Below are 13,593 nucleotides of genomic sequence, written 5' to 3'. Positions count from 1 at the left end.
GATTATTTTTGGCTTGAGTGGCAACTATGATTATGAACCGAATAAAATTTGAACAAAATTTTCTATAGCAATAAAATTTTGACAAAATTTTCTATAGAAATAAAATATTGACAATGATGAAAATTTTATTATGAACCGAATAAAATTTTAACAAAATTTTCTCTAGAAATAAAATTTTGACAACATTTTCTATAGAAATAAAATTTGATAGATTATTTTTGGCTCTAGTGGCAACCATGATTATGAACCGATATGGACCAATTTTTGTGTGATTGGACCAATTTTGGTATGGTTGTTAGCGACCATATACTAACTCCACGTTCCTACTTTGAACCGAATCGGATGAATTTTGCTCCTCCAAGAGGCTCCGGAGGTCAAATCTGGAGAACATTTTGTATGGGGGCTATATATATTTATGGACCGATATCGACTACGTTCCAAATTACAACCGGATTGGATGAAATTTGTTTCTCTTGGAGACTTCGAAAGCCAAATCTGGGGATCGGTTTATATGGGGGCTATATATAATTATGAACCGATGTGGACCATTTTTTGCACGGTTGTTAGAGACCATATACCAATATCATGTACCAAATTTCAGGCGGATCGGATAAAATTTGCTTCTCTTTGAGGCTCCGCAACCCAAATCTGGGGATCGGTTTATATGGGCGCTATATATAATTATGGACCGATGTGGACCAATTTTTGCACGGTTGTTAGAGACCATATACCAACATCATGTACCAAATTTCAGCCGGATCGGATGAAATTTGCTTCTCTTTGAGGCTCCGCAAGCCAAAATCTGGGGATCGGTTTATATGGGGGCTATATATAATTATGGACCGATGGGAACCAATTTTTGCACGGTTGTTAGAGACCATATACCAACATCATGTACCAAATTTCAGCCGGATCGGATGAAATTTGCTTCTCTTTGAGGCTCCGCAAGCCAAATCTGGGGATCGGTTTATATGGGGGCTATATATAATTATGGACCGATGTGAACCAATTTTTGCATGGTTTTTAGAGACCATATACCAACACCATATACCAAATTTCAGCCGGATCGGATGAAATAGGCTTCTGTTAGAGGCTCCACAAGCCAAATCTGGGGATCGGTTTATATGGGGGCTATATATAATTATGGACCGATGTGGACCAATTTTTGCATGGTTGTTAGAGACCATATACCAACACCATATACCAAATTTCAGCCGGATCGGATGAAATATGCTTCTTTTAGAGGCTCCACAAGCCAAATCTGAGGGTCCCTTTATATGGGGGCTATACGTAAAAGTGGACCGATATGGCCCATTTTCAATACCAACCGACCTACATCGATAACAACTACTTGTGCCAAGTTTCAAGTCGATAGCTTGCTTCGTTCGGAAGTAAGCGTGATTTCAACAGACGGACGGACGGACGGACGGACATGCTTAGATCGACTCAGAATTTCACCACGACCCAGAATATATATACTTTATGGGGTCTTAGAGCAATATTTCGATGTGTTACAAACGGAATGACAAAGTTAATATACCCCCATCCTATGATGGAGGGTATAAAAATTCTGTTATATTTTGTCAAATAAATATATTTTATAATTTTTTATAATTGTTAATGGATTCTAACGCTTGTTGGAAACGTTTGACCTCAAATATTTTCAAAAATTCACAATTTTTCAGATTGAATTTAGCATTTTTTTCGACAAAATTTAAATGATTTGTACCATTTTATGAATTCTTACTCTGTTTTTAACCTATTTGAAACAAAAAAAGTTAAAAATACCCATTAAAAGTATGAACAAATCAAGTTATAAAGAATTGAATTAAAAGAACTTCCTGGGTAGTTAAAATAAAGAACATCAATGGGAGTGCATCCTCTGGAAGTGCTTTTAAAGTTGTGCCTTTGGAAGAACTTCCAAATTTTTTTGCTGGGTTCCTATAGAAATGAAATTTTGTATTTCACTGATGGCTACTTGTTAACAATATGATACAATACACTTAATACTAAATACAGCGTTGGAAAGTATACTTCATATTTTTTTATTGATGTCTCCTAAAAATAGGCTATGATAATAACTTTCAAAAAAACAGTTCATTTATAACAAGTTTTTTTTGTCTAACAATCATTCAGCTACTAGAAATGATTCCATTGTCAATAAAAACACCAATTTTTATATCTTTATCATTTCTTTGTTTTTTTTTCATTTTTTTGTTAAAAATATTTGAAAACATAAAACACCCGTGGGGTAGAATATGGACAACCGCAAAAGAAAAATTATTCCAGATTTTTATGCCCAACATTCCGATAGTCCGTCGACATTACATATTTCTAATAATGCAGCCAATGCTACCTTAAGGAATCCAAAAACGCGGACAACATTTCATACATTGTGAAGTGGCGTAAAACGATAATGATTCGGTAGGAAACCACTTGATTTCTGTTCCATATTTGTTGGAAAAGTGATTTACATATTTATGTCAAAATATCTTGTCCTACTCCTACGGTATAAGTTCTTCGTTTGCTTTCTCTCTCTCTCTTCTCTCTGGGTCTTGAAGTTATTGCCGCAAAACACTTTAAGGTATGAATGAGAAAAATTTGCATAATATCCAAATAAAAATTGAGACATTCGTTTGGGTGAATAATGACAACAACAGCAACAGCAAAATATCAACACAAAAAGACTTAAAATCCGGCAACCAGTACAGGCCACAAATAATACCAAAATTGGGTAGAAAATGTTGAAAGCCTCAGGCAAGGATTGCTGCCATCATCATCGTCCTCATCGTCATCATCATAACGTTGATAAAGGAAACTCCTCACAACTAGAGGAGGACGTACAATGAGGACGTCAAAGGAAAGACAAATATGTTATTACGGTGAGACATTTCACCAAGTGAGGAAGGAAGTTTACGGTTGGCAAAAAAAACCAAAAATACAAAACTTGATGGAATTTGTTACAACTTGTTGACTTCATTAAAGTATTCACTTCAAAGCCAGAAGAGAGAGTAATCTTTTCAACATTGCCCCCAAGACGTTTTACATCGAAAGACAGAAATCGATGTCAAAAGAATGTCATCTTGCCATTTGAAGGAGTCTGGACTTAAAAGGTCAATTTCTGTCTTATTTTACCCATAGTAGGGATAATGAAGCAGCATATTTTCAGTAGTCACCAGGAGTAAAATTTACTCAAAAGAATGTCTTTGTATGATTTACTGGAATTCTTTAAAATACATTTACAAGATAGAAAGGACATTTGCAAAAGATAGTTTCACCCAGAGGCAAAAGATAAACTGAGGACACAGAAGAGATCCTGCTGCCAATCACCAGAATCGTTTGTCCATTCAGATGGTAAGAGGAGGGAGCTCTCTAACCTAAGTTATTTCAGTTATATGGTAAGAAATAGTTCAAAATTTTTAAACAGGCAATAATGGACAATGATCTAGGAATAGATTATTTGAAGACAGAATTACATTTTGGAATAGGATGTATTTTTCATCTCCAAATTGATGAGTCATATGTAGAGTACATAACCGTCATAAGATCTAACTTTGTTTTCAACCTAAAAGCAAGAAAATCCTCTAATTCCCGATAAAATGACTTCCACCATATAAGCCAATCCTCATTCGATCGTAGAGACTTCAAACTGGTATTTTTATGTTAATCTCAAAAAAATCGTAATAATTACAACGATCCCAAATTTACTAAACGTCTCAATTAGTAAAATATGTAAACTACAAAAATATTTCTCTAATCGAACCTTTTTCAATTTTCTTCTTTACAGTGACTCCCAGTCGAGGTCCTCGCATTACTGGCGGTCAAACTCGATATCAAATTGGCGATACAGTTCGTGTAAATTGCACATCATCTGCCTCCAAACCGGTGTGTCACCTAAGTTGGCTAATAAACGGTGAACCGGCCAGTCGTTCATACCTGAAATACTATAACAATAGAGTGATAGGTAATGAATATCTCGAACAAGCCACTCTCGGATTGGAATTTAAAGTAAGAGCTTATCATTTCAAAAATGGTGACATGAAACTTAAGGTTTGTATGAAAGTAATTCAATGCTCTGGTGGGCATAAAAAATCGATTTTTTCTTTTTTATAGTGTGTGGCAAAAATATCATCGCTATATTTTCAAAGTCGTGAGGCCAGAGTAATATCGGATCATCCTGATAAAGCTCCAGCACTGGAGTCCAGAGAGACAGTGGCAGCAAAATCTAGAGCTCATGGTAAGTAAATAAGATTTGAAATTATCATATATTCCTATACATTTGCCGTTGTGTTAAGCATTTCACGTCATTACATTTAAAACTAAAAAAAAATCTAAAATTTGATTAAAAATAATATTTTGATAAAATTTTCTAAAGAAATAAAATTTTGACAAAATTTCCTAAAGAAATAAAATGTTGACACAATTTTCTATAGAAATTAAATTTTGAGAAAATTTCCAATAGACATGAAGCAATGGAGCCACCATGGTGCAATGGTTAGCATGCCCGCCTTGCATACACAAGGTCATGGGTTCGATTCCTGCTACGACCGAACACCAAAAAGTTTTCAGCGGTGATTTATCCCAGCTCAGTAATGCTGGTGACATTTCTGAGGGTTTCAAAGCTTCTCTAAGTGGTTTCACTGCAATGTGGAACGCCGTTCGGACTCGGCTATAAAAAGGAGGTCCCTTGTCATTGAGTTTAACATGGAATCGGGCAGCACTCAGTGATAAGAGAGAAGATCACCAATGTGGTATCACAATGGACTGAATAGTCTAAGTGAGCCTGATACATCGGGCTGCCACCTAACCTAATAGACATGGAATTAAATTATAAAATTTCCTCTAGAAACGATATTTTGAAAAAAAAAAATAATAAAAATTTCTTATAGAAGTGAAATTTTGAAAGAATTTTGTAAAAATGAAAATTTTTTAAATTGTTCATGGAAATTAAATTTTGAGAAAATTTTCAATAGAAATGTTCACAAAATTTCCTATAGAAACTCAATTTTAACAAAATTGAAAAAATAACATTTTGAAAAAAATTTTATAAAAATAAAATTCTCATAAAATTTCCTACACAAATAAAGTTTTCATAAATAATTCAATGCAAATAAAATTCGCTATAGGGGTAAAATTTATACAAAATTTTTGATTGAAATAAAATTTTGTTCAAATTCCTATAAAAATTAAATTTTGATAAAATATCCTATAGATGTGTACTTTTGAATAAATACCTATACAAATAAAAATTTGATATAATTACTTACAGAAATAATTTTTTAACAAAATTTCCGCCAGTATTTTTGAGAAATTTTCCTATAGAAATAAAATTTTAACAACATTTTTCTCTATTGAAAAATTTTTTCAAAATGTTAGTTCTACAAACACTTTTGTGAAATTATATTTCTATAGCATCTTTTAACATTTTTTTTTTAGAATTTTAGTTATAATTTTACTAAATTCCATTTCTATAAGAAATTTTATAAAAAATTTAATTTCTATAGGAAATTTTATCAAAAATTTCATTTCTAAAGATATTTTGTCAAAATTTCATTTCTATAGGAAATTTCGTCAAAATTTTATTTCTATAGGAAATTTTGTAAAAATTTAATTTCTTTAAGAAATTTTGGCAAAATATCATATCAGGAAAACGTCGAGAGAAGATTTCATTCCTCTAGGAAATTTTGTCAAAATTTCATTTCTATAAGAAATTTTGTCAAAATTTAATTTCAATAGGAAATTTTGTTAAAATGTGATTTCTATAGAAAATTTTGTCAAAATATAATCCCTTTAGGAAATTTAGTCAGACTTCCATTTCTATAGAAAATTTTGTCAAAATTTCATTTCCGCAGGAAATTTTGTCACCATTTTGTAAATTTTTCGTTTCGATAAGAAATGTTGTCAAAATTTCATTCCTATAGAAAATTTTGCCAAAATGTTAGTTCTACAACCACTTTTGTGAAATTATATTTCTATAGAATATTTTGACAATTTTTTTTTTTAGAATTTTAGTTCTACTTTTACAAAATTTGATTTCTATAAGAAATTTCGTCAAAAATTTCATTTCTATAAGAAAATTTGTCAAAATTTCATGTCTTTAAGAAATTTTGTCAAAATTTCATGTCTATAAGAAATTTTGGCAAAATTTCATTTCTATAAAAAAATAAATTTACAACTTAATTTCTTTTTCACAACTTAATTTAGCAGACTTTCATTTCTATAGGAAATTTTGTCAAAATTTTATTTCCGCAGGAAATTTTGTTACCATTTTGTCAAAATTTCATTTATATAGGAAATCTTGCCAAAATGTTAGTTCTACAACCACTTTTGTGAACTTATATTTCTATAGAATATTTTGACAATTTGTTAGAAATTTAGTTCTACTTTTACAAAATTTCATTTCTATTAGAAATTTCGTCAAAAATTTTATTCCTATAAGAAAATTTGTCAAAATTTCATGTCTATAAGAAATTTTGTCAAAATTTCATTTCTAAAAAAAATTTCGTCAAAATTTAATTTCTATAAGAAATTTTGGCAAAATTGCATTTCTATAAAAATTTTTTCACAACTTAATTTCTTTTTCATTTCTATAAGACATCTTGGTAAAATATCATTTCAGGAAAAAGTCGAGAGAAGATTTCATTCCTCTAGGGAATTTTGTCAAAATTTCATTTCTATAAGAAATTTTGTCAAAATTTAATTTCAATAGGAAATTTTGTTAAAATGTGATTTCTATAGCAAATTTTGTCAAAATATAATCCCTTTAGGAAATTTAGTCAGACTTCCATTTCTATAGAAAATTTTGTCAAAATTTCATTTCCGCAGGAAATTTTGTTACCATTTTGTCAAAATTTCATTTATATAGGAAATCTTGCCAAAATGTTAGTTCTACAACCACTTTTGTGAACTTATATTTCTATAGAATATTTTGACAATTTTTTTTTAGAAATTTAGTTCTACTTTTACAAAATTTCATTTCTATAAGAAATTTCGTCAAAAATTTCATTTCTATAAGAAAATTTGTCAAAATTTCATGTCTATAAGACATTTTGTCAAAATTTAATTTCTATAAGAAATTTTGGCAAAATTGCATTTCTATAAAAATTTTTTCACAACTTAATTTCTTTTTCATTTCTATAAGAAATCTTGGTAAAATATCATTTCAGGAAAAAGTCGAGAGAAGATTTAGTTCCTCTAGGAAATTTTGTCAAAATTTCATTTCTATAAGAAATTTTGTCAAAATTTAATTTCAATAGGAAATTTTGTTAATATGTGATTTCTATAGCAAATTTTGTCAAAATATAATCCCTTTAGGAAATTTAGTCAGACTTCCATTTCTATAGAAAATTTTGTCAAAATTTCATTTCCGCAGGAAATTTTGTCACCATTTTGTGAATTTTTCGTTTCGATAAGAAATGTTGTCAAAATTTCATTCCTATAGAAAATTTTGCCAAAATGTTAGTTCTACAACCACTTTTGTGAACTTATATTTCTATAGAATATTTTGACAATTTTTTTTTAGAAATTTAGTTTTCTTTTACAAAATTTCATTTCTATAAGAAATTTCATTTCTATAAGAAAATTTGTCAAAATTTCATGTCTATAAGACATTTTGTCAAAATTTAATTTCTAAAAGAAATTTCGTCAAAATTTAATTTCTATAAGAAATTTTGGCAAAATTTAATTGCTATAAAAATTTGTTTACAACTTAATTTCTTTTTCACAACTTAATTTAGCAGACTTTCATTTCTATAGGAAATTTTGTCAAAATATCATTCCCGCAGAAAATTTTGTCACCATTTTGTCAATTTTTCGTTTCGATAAGAAATTTTGTCAAAATTTCATTTCTATAGGAAATTTTGCCAAAATGTTAGTTCTACAACCACTTTTGTGAAATTATATTTCTATAAAATATTTTGACAATTTTTTTAAGAAATTTAGTTCTATTTTTACAAAATTTCATTTCTATATGAAATTTCGTCAAAAATTTTATTTCTGTAAGAAAATGTTGTCAAAATTTCATGTCTATAAGAAATTTTGTCAAAATTTCTTCTTCTGTTCTATAGCAAATTATATCAAAAGTCCATTTCTATAGTAAATTTAGGAAATTTAGTCAGACTTTCATTTCTACAGGAAATTTTGTCAAAATTTCATTTCCGCAGGAAATTTTGTCAATTTTTCGTTTCGATAAGAAATTTTGTTTTTGTTGTGAAAGTTATGTCAACATTTCGTTCTATAGCAAATTATATCAAAAATCCATTTCTATAGTAAATTTTACAAAATTCACAAAATTTTGTTTCAATAGAAAATTGTACCCAAATTTAATTTCTATAGCAGATTTTGTCAAAATTTCAGTTCTGTAGGAATGTTCTTCTAATTTTATTTCTATAAGACATTTTATTCAAATTTCGTTTCTATAGGAAATTTTCACCAAATTTCGTTTCTATAGGAAATTTTGTCAAAATTATATTTCTATAAGAAATTTTCTCAAAATTTCATTTCTATAGAAAATTTTGTGAATTTTTTTTTTTTGGAAAGTTAGTCAAAATTTCATTTTTGTAGGATATTCGTTTCTATAAGAAAATTTTTTTCAATATTGCATTTCCTAATTTTTCTCAAAATTTCATTTTTATAGGAAATTTTGTCAAAATTTAATTTTTATAGGAAATTTTGTCAAAATTTCATTTTGGTAGAGAGTTATGTCCAAATTTCATTTCTATAAAAAATTTTGTGATACTGTAATTTCTATAAGATATTTTCTCAGATTTTCAATTTCATAAATGTTGTCAAAATTTCATTTATATCGGAAATTTTGTTAAAATTTCATTTCTATAAGAAATTTTGTCAAAAATTCATTTCCATTAGACATGTTGTCAATGTTTCATTTCTGTAGGAAATTATGTCCAAATTTCTTTTCCATAGGTAATTTTTTCAAAGTTCCCTTTTTATAGGAAAGTTTGTCAAAATTCCATTTTGTTAGGAAATTTGGTCAAAATGTAATTTCTAGTCAATATTTCATAGGAAAATTCTATCAATACTTCATTTTAAAGGAATTTTGTTTCAAAATTTCATTTTTTAGAGAGTTTTGTCTAAATTTCATTTCTATAGAAGATTTTGTCAAAATGTAATTTATATAAAATATTTTTGTCAGATTTTCATTTCCATAAGAAATTTTGTCAAAATTTCATTTATATCGGAAATTTGGTCAAAATTTCATTTCTGTAGGAAATGTTGTCAATATATCATTTCTGTAAGAAATGTTGTCAAAATTTAATTTCTGTAAGAAATTTTTTCATTCCTGTAAGAAATTTTGTCAAAATTTCATTTCTATGGGAATTGTTGACAAAATTTTATTTCGATAGAAAATTTTAGCAAAAATTTTATATCATTTATTTATTTATTTCATCTACAGGGCTCTTAGCTCTAACAGATTACATATATGTATATAATATAAATGGTAATAATAATTTATACATTATCATCCTGCAAAATTTTGAACAATTTCTTCTTAAATATAAACCTATTAGTAGTAATATCCAAATCATGGCAAAAATTATTGAATAAATATATACACCTACTTAATGGCTTATTCATTCCATAATTAGTTTTATGAAACAGTTCTTCTAACAAATTGTTGTATCTCAATGACCGCAAGGGGGCATGAATAGGTAGAATCGAAAGCAGTTCTTGTGAATCGATTTTTGAATCCTTGATCTTGAATGATCTTGAATGAATAGGACATTTTGTCAAAATTCCGTTTCTATAGAAAATGTTTATAAAATATTCTGACAAAATATGATAAAAATAAATTTTTGACAACAATTTCGTTAGAAATTAGTTTATCCAAAAAATTTCTATATAAGGAAGTTTTTTTAAATAAATAAAATTTGTACAAATATTTTCATTAAAAAAAAATATTGAGATAAAATTTTTGTTTTTTCGTTTATCAAAAGTTTCTGTGCGTTTTGCCTCTGCCGATCTCCAACTAAGTTTTCTCATAAAATGTAAAAGTTTTTACAATTCCTGTTATCACTTCAACGAATCGCATGCGAATTCAATGTTCTAGAAATGCTTTCATCAGAGCAGAAGAAGAAAAAGTAACAAAACTACTACTACAGAGTGCAAAACAAAAAAAAAAAGGCAACCATATATACTCCATCATAACTAGGACACACATACACTCTTAGAAAAATATGTTTTTCATATGTTCCGATATAAACAAAATGTGTTTCGGGCACAATTTTAAAACACAATATATTTAAGTGCAAACAAGGTATGTTCCTAAACTAACACTAAATGTTTGGGACATCTATGTTAATATGTTAGAATATATTATGTTTGGGGCATGAATGTTTCATAAAAATCATATGTGTGAATGCAAACATATATAAATTTACAAATTTCGACTAAACATACATATGTTGTGATATTTTATTCAAAGCGACAGAGAGAGTATAGAGAAAGAAATAGAGATGGAAACCGGGAGAGTTGACGGGAGAGTCCACGTGGCAAACAAATGTATGTTTCTGTTAAATAATGTTATGTTTGCATGGGCTCGTGGGCGCTGCAAACTATGCTATATAAGTGTAACTTATAACGATAATTATCTACTGGTGACTATAACAGCTACGTAGTCCAGTGGGTAGTTTGTTGGCTTACAAACTGTATAGTCCTCGGTTCGATTCTACGTGCAGGCGAAAGGTAAAATTTAACAAATGTATAAAAGTGAATAATTTCTTCAACATTATTTGTATTACAGAAAAAGGTGCCAAGAACTAAAATATTTCGAGGAAGTGAAAATTACGAGTATGTTAGGCAATGAGCACAATCGTCTTTGGGAAAAATTCTTCCAAGCATATAATATTTTTGGGCTCAAAATGCTTCCAAACATATGATATGTTCACATAAAAAAAACATATTAATGTTTCGGCAGTATCCAATAATATATGTGCTTCCTGCAAAATATGTTTGGAACATATGTTAAAGAAGCGATTTTTTTTGAGGGTGTATGAATATATCCGTTTCCGTTTCAGTTTGTTCTTTTTTTTTGTTTTTTTTCGCCACTAGTCATCATCATAATTTTTCAACAGAGTTTTTTTTGTTGTTGTTTTTGTTGGTGAAACAACTTTATTATAGCTTTCTTCGTTTTGTTTGGCATTTTGCAGGCGCTTCAAGCGGCGGAAGTATACATCATATGAAAGGTATGCCGGTTAATTACTTGCTAACTTTATTATGCTGCCTTAGCTTTTTAACGGCAGTCACAGCCACAGCAACAACATCAATAACCACGGCACGGAGAACAACAACAACAAACAAAACTCCAACAAGGATAGTAGAACGAAAAACAACATCGCAAAGGACACCAAGTAAAAATACCAGGACACCATCTTCACCATCAACTGAACTACTACTACCAGTCGCTGTAACATCAAGGAGCTCATCATCAACAACAACAGCCACAACCACAGTCAAATGCTACTGCATAAGCCAACAGCAACAACAACAATGTTACCGACTTGACTCCTCTACACACAATTTCATATTTCCACATATTGTATTTAGATAACTATGTTACCTATTAGGGTCATTGTAAATGCACAACACAAAATAACAAAAACAACAAAACTACTACAACCAAAGCCCATCCATCTCCAAGCTTCACCCCTCGGCCCCAAAAGTCCCCCTAATGTACTATATGGAATACTAACTTATCTAATTTTCATAAATGAAAATAAGCAAAAACAAGAAGACAAAGAAAAAACAAACATGTCTATGTATGAGTGAGTAACTAAATGAATGCGTTTTAGAGCAATTGAGCGAGATAGAGAGGGAGAGAATGTCAAATGAATGCATGTATATGTAAATGTATTATAGTAAAAAAAAAAAATATTTCACTGTTACTTATTAATATTGTAAAATGAAATTTTAAATGAAAACAAAAATAAAAAAAAAAAAACAAAAAACTACAGAATCCTAGAATAATAGAATGCAATATGGGACAATTCATTTAAGGCTTTGTGATTATTTACAGTTTTGTAAAACTATGCTCATTATAATTTAATCACGAAATATAATTGGACAACTAATTTATTTACAACAACAACTTTTAACACATTCCATTAATTTTAAATAACTAATTTATATTATACCATTTAAATTCATAATTTTAAATCAGCAATGCTATAATGGATTCCCTAAAAATCTTTCAATGAGTTGCAATGGTTAGCTTGACCGCGTTGCATACAAAAGAAGTAATTTTCTTTTTTGTGAGTTTGCAATTTAAATTGTGTGATGAAAATTAACAGACATGTAGAGAGACGATAACGCTAGATTGAAGACGTGAAACAGTCGACTTCAGGGCTGGCAATAAAATTTCAAGAAAAATCGTCACTTTTTTCGATAAAAATCGTCATAATCGGCACTTGCATTTTAAAAATCGTCAAAAAATCGGCAATATAAATAATATTAAAATTAAACATATTTTTGGGTAAAAACAAAACAAAAGTATTTATTATAGAAAATTAATGTACACAACTATGCCATTTCAATAAAATAAAATATATAGAAATCAGTTTTGTATGCAAATAACATTAACATAAAAATAATTTTCTAGTTAAACAAAAAATATTTCATAATTATACCCTCCACCATGGGATGGGGGGTATATTAACTTTGTCATTCCGTTTGTAACACATCGAAATATTGCTCGAAGACCCCATAAAGTATATATATTCTGGGTCGTGGTGAAATTCTGAGTCGATCTGAGCATGTCCGTCCGTCAGTTGAAATCACGCTAACTTCCGAACATAACAAGCTATCGACTTGAAACTTGGCACAAGTAGTTGTTATTGATGTATGTCGGATGGTATTGCAAATGGGTCATATCGGTCCACTTTTACGTATAGACCCCATATAAACGGACCCCCAAATTTGGCTTGCGAGGCCTCTAAGAGAAGCAAATTTCATCCGATCCGGCTGAAATTTTGTACATGGTGTTAGTATGTGATCTCTAACAACCATGCAAAAATTGGTCCACATCGGTCCATAATTATATATAGCCCCCATATAAACCGATCCCCCGATTTGGCTTTCAGAGCCTCTAAAAGAAGCAAATTTCATCCGATCCGGCTGAAATTTGGTACATGGTGTTAGTATATGGTCTCTAACAACCATGCAAAAGTTGGTCCATATTGGTCCATAATTGTATATAGCCCCCATATAAACCGATCACCAGATTTGACCTCCGGAGCCTCTTTGAAGGCCAAAATTTATATGATTCAGTTGAAATTTGCTACGTGATGTTAATATATGGCCTCAAACACCCATGCAAAAATTGGTCGATATCGGTCCATAATTATATATAGGCCCCATATAAACCGATCCCCAGATTTGACCTCCGGTGCACCTTGGAAGAGCAAAATTCTTCCCATTCGCTTGAAATTTGGTACGTGATGTTAGTATAGGGTATCCAAAAACCATGCAGGAATTGGTTCCTATCAGTCCATAATAATATATAGCTCCCACATAAAACGGATCCCCAGATTTGACCTCCGGTGCCGTTTGGAGAAGCAAAATTCATCCGATCTGGTTGAA

The 13,593-nt window shown here is 29.8% G+C and overlaps 1 protein-coding gene across 1 annotated transcript in view; it reads left to right on the top strand.

Annotated features, from left to right (window-relative positions):
- Positions 1 to 11,945, top strand: part of beat-IIIa (beaten path IIIa) — a 110,376-nt gene extending 98,431 nt beyond the window's left edge. The window contains exons 3-5 of the mRNA XM_075297127.1: positions 3,788 to 4,050; positions 4,114 to 4,237; positions 11,166 to 11,945. Coding sequence (XP_075153242.1) covers positions 3,788 to 4,050; positions 4,114 to 4,237; positions 11,166 to 11,566 — 788 coding nt within the window. The 3' untranslated portion in view covers positions 11,567 to 11,945. The remainder of the gene's footprint in view (positions 1 to 3,787; positions 4,051 to 4,113; positions 4,238 to 11,165) is intronic.
- Positions 11,946 to 13,593: the final 1,648 nt, after the last annotated feature.

Source organism: Haematobia irritans, chromosome 2 (genome assembly GCF_050003625.1).
Source record: "Haematobia irritans isolate KBUSLIRL chromosome 2, ASM5000362v1, whole genome shotgun sequence".
Taxonomy (NCBI): Eukaryota; Metazoa; Arthropoda; class Insecta; order Diptera; family Muscidae; genus Haematobia; species Haematobia irritans.
This window is presented reverse-complemented; position numbering and strand designations above follow the sequence as displayed.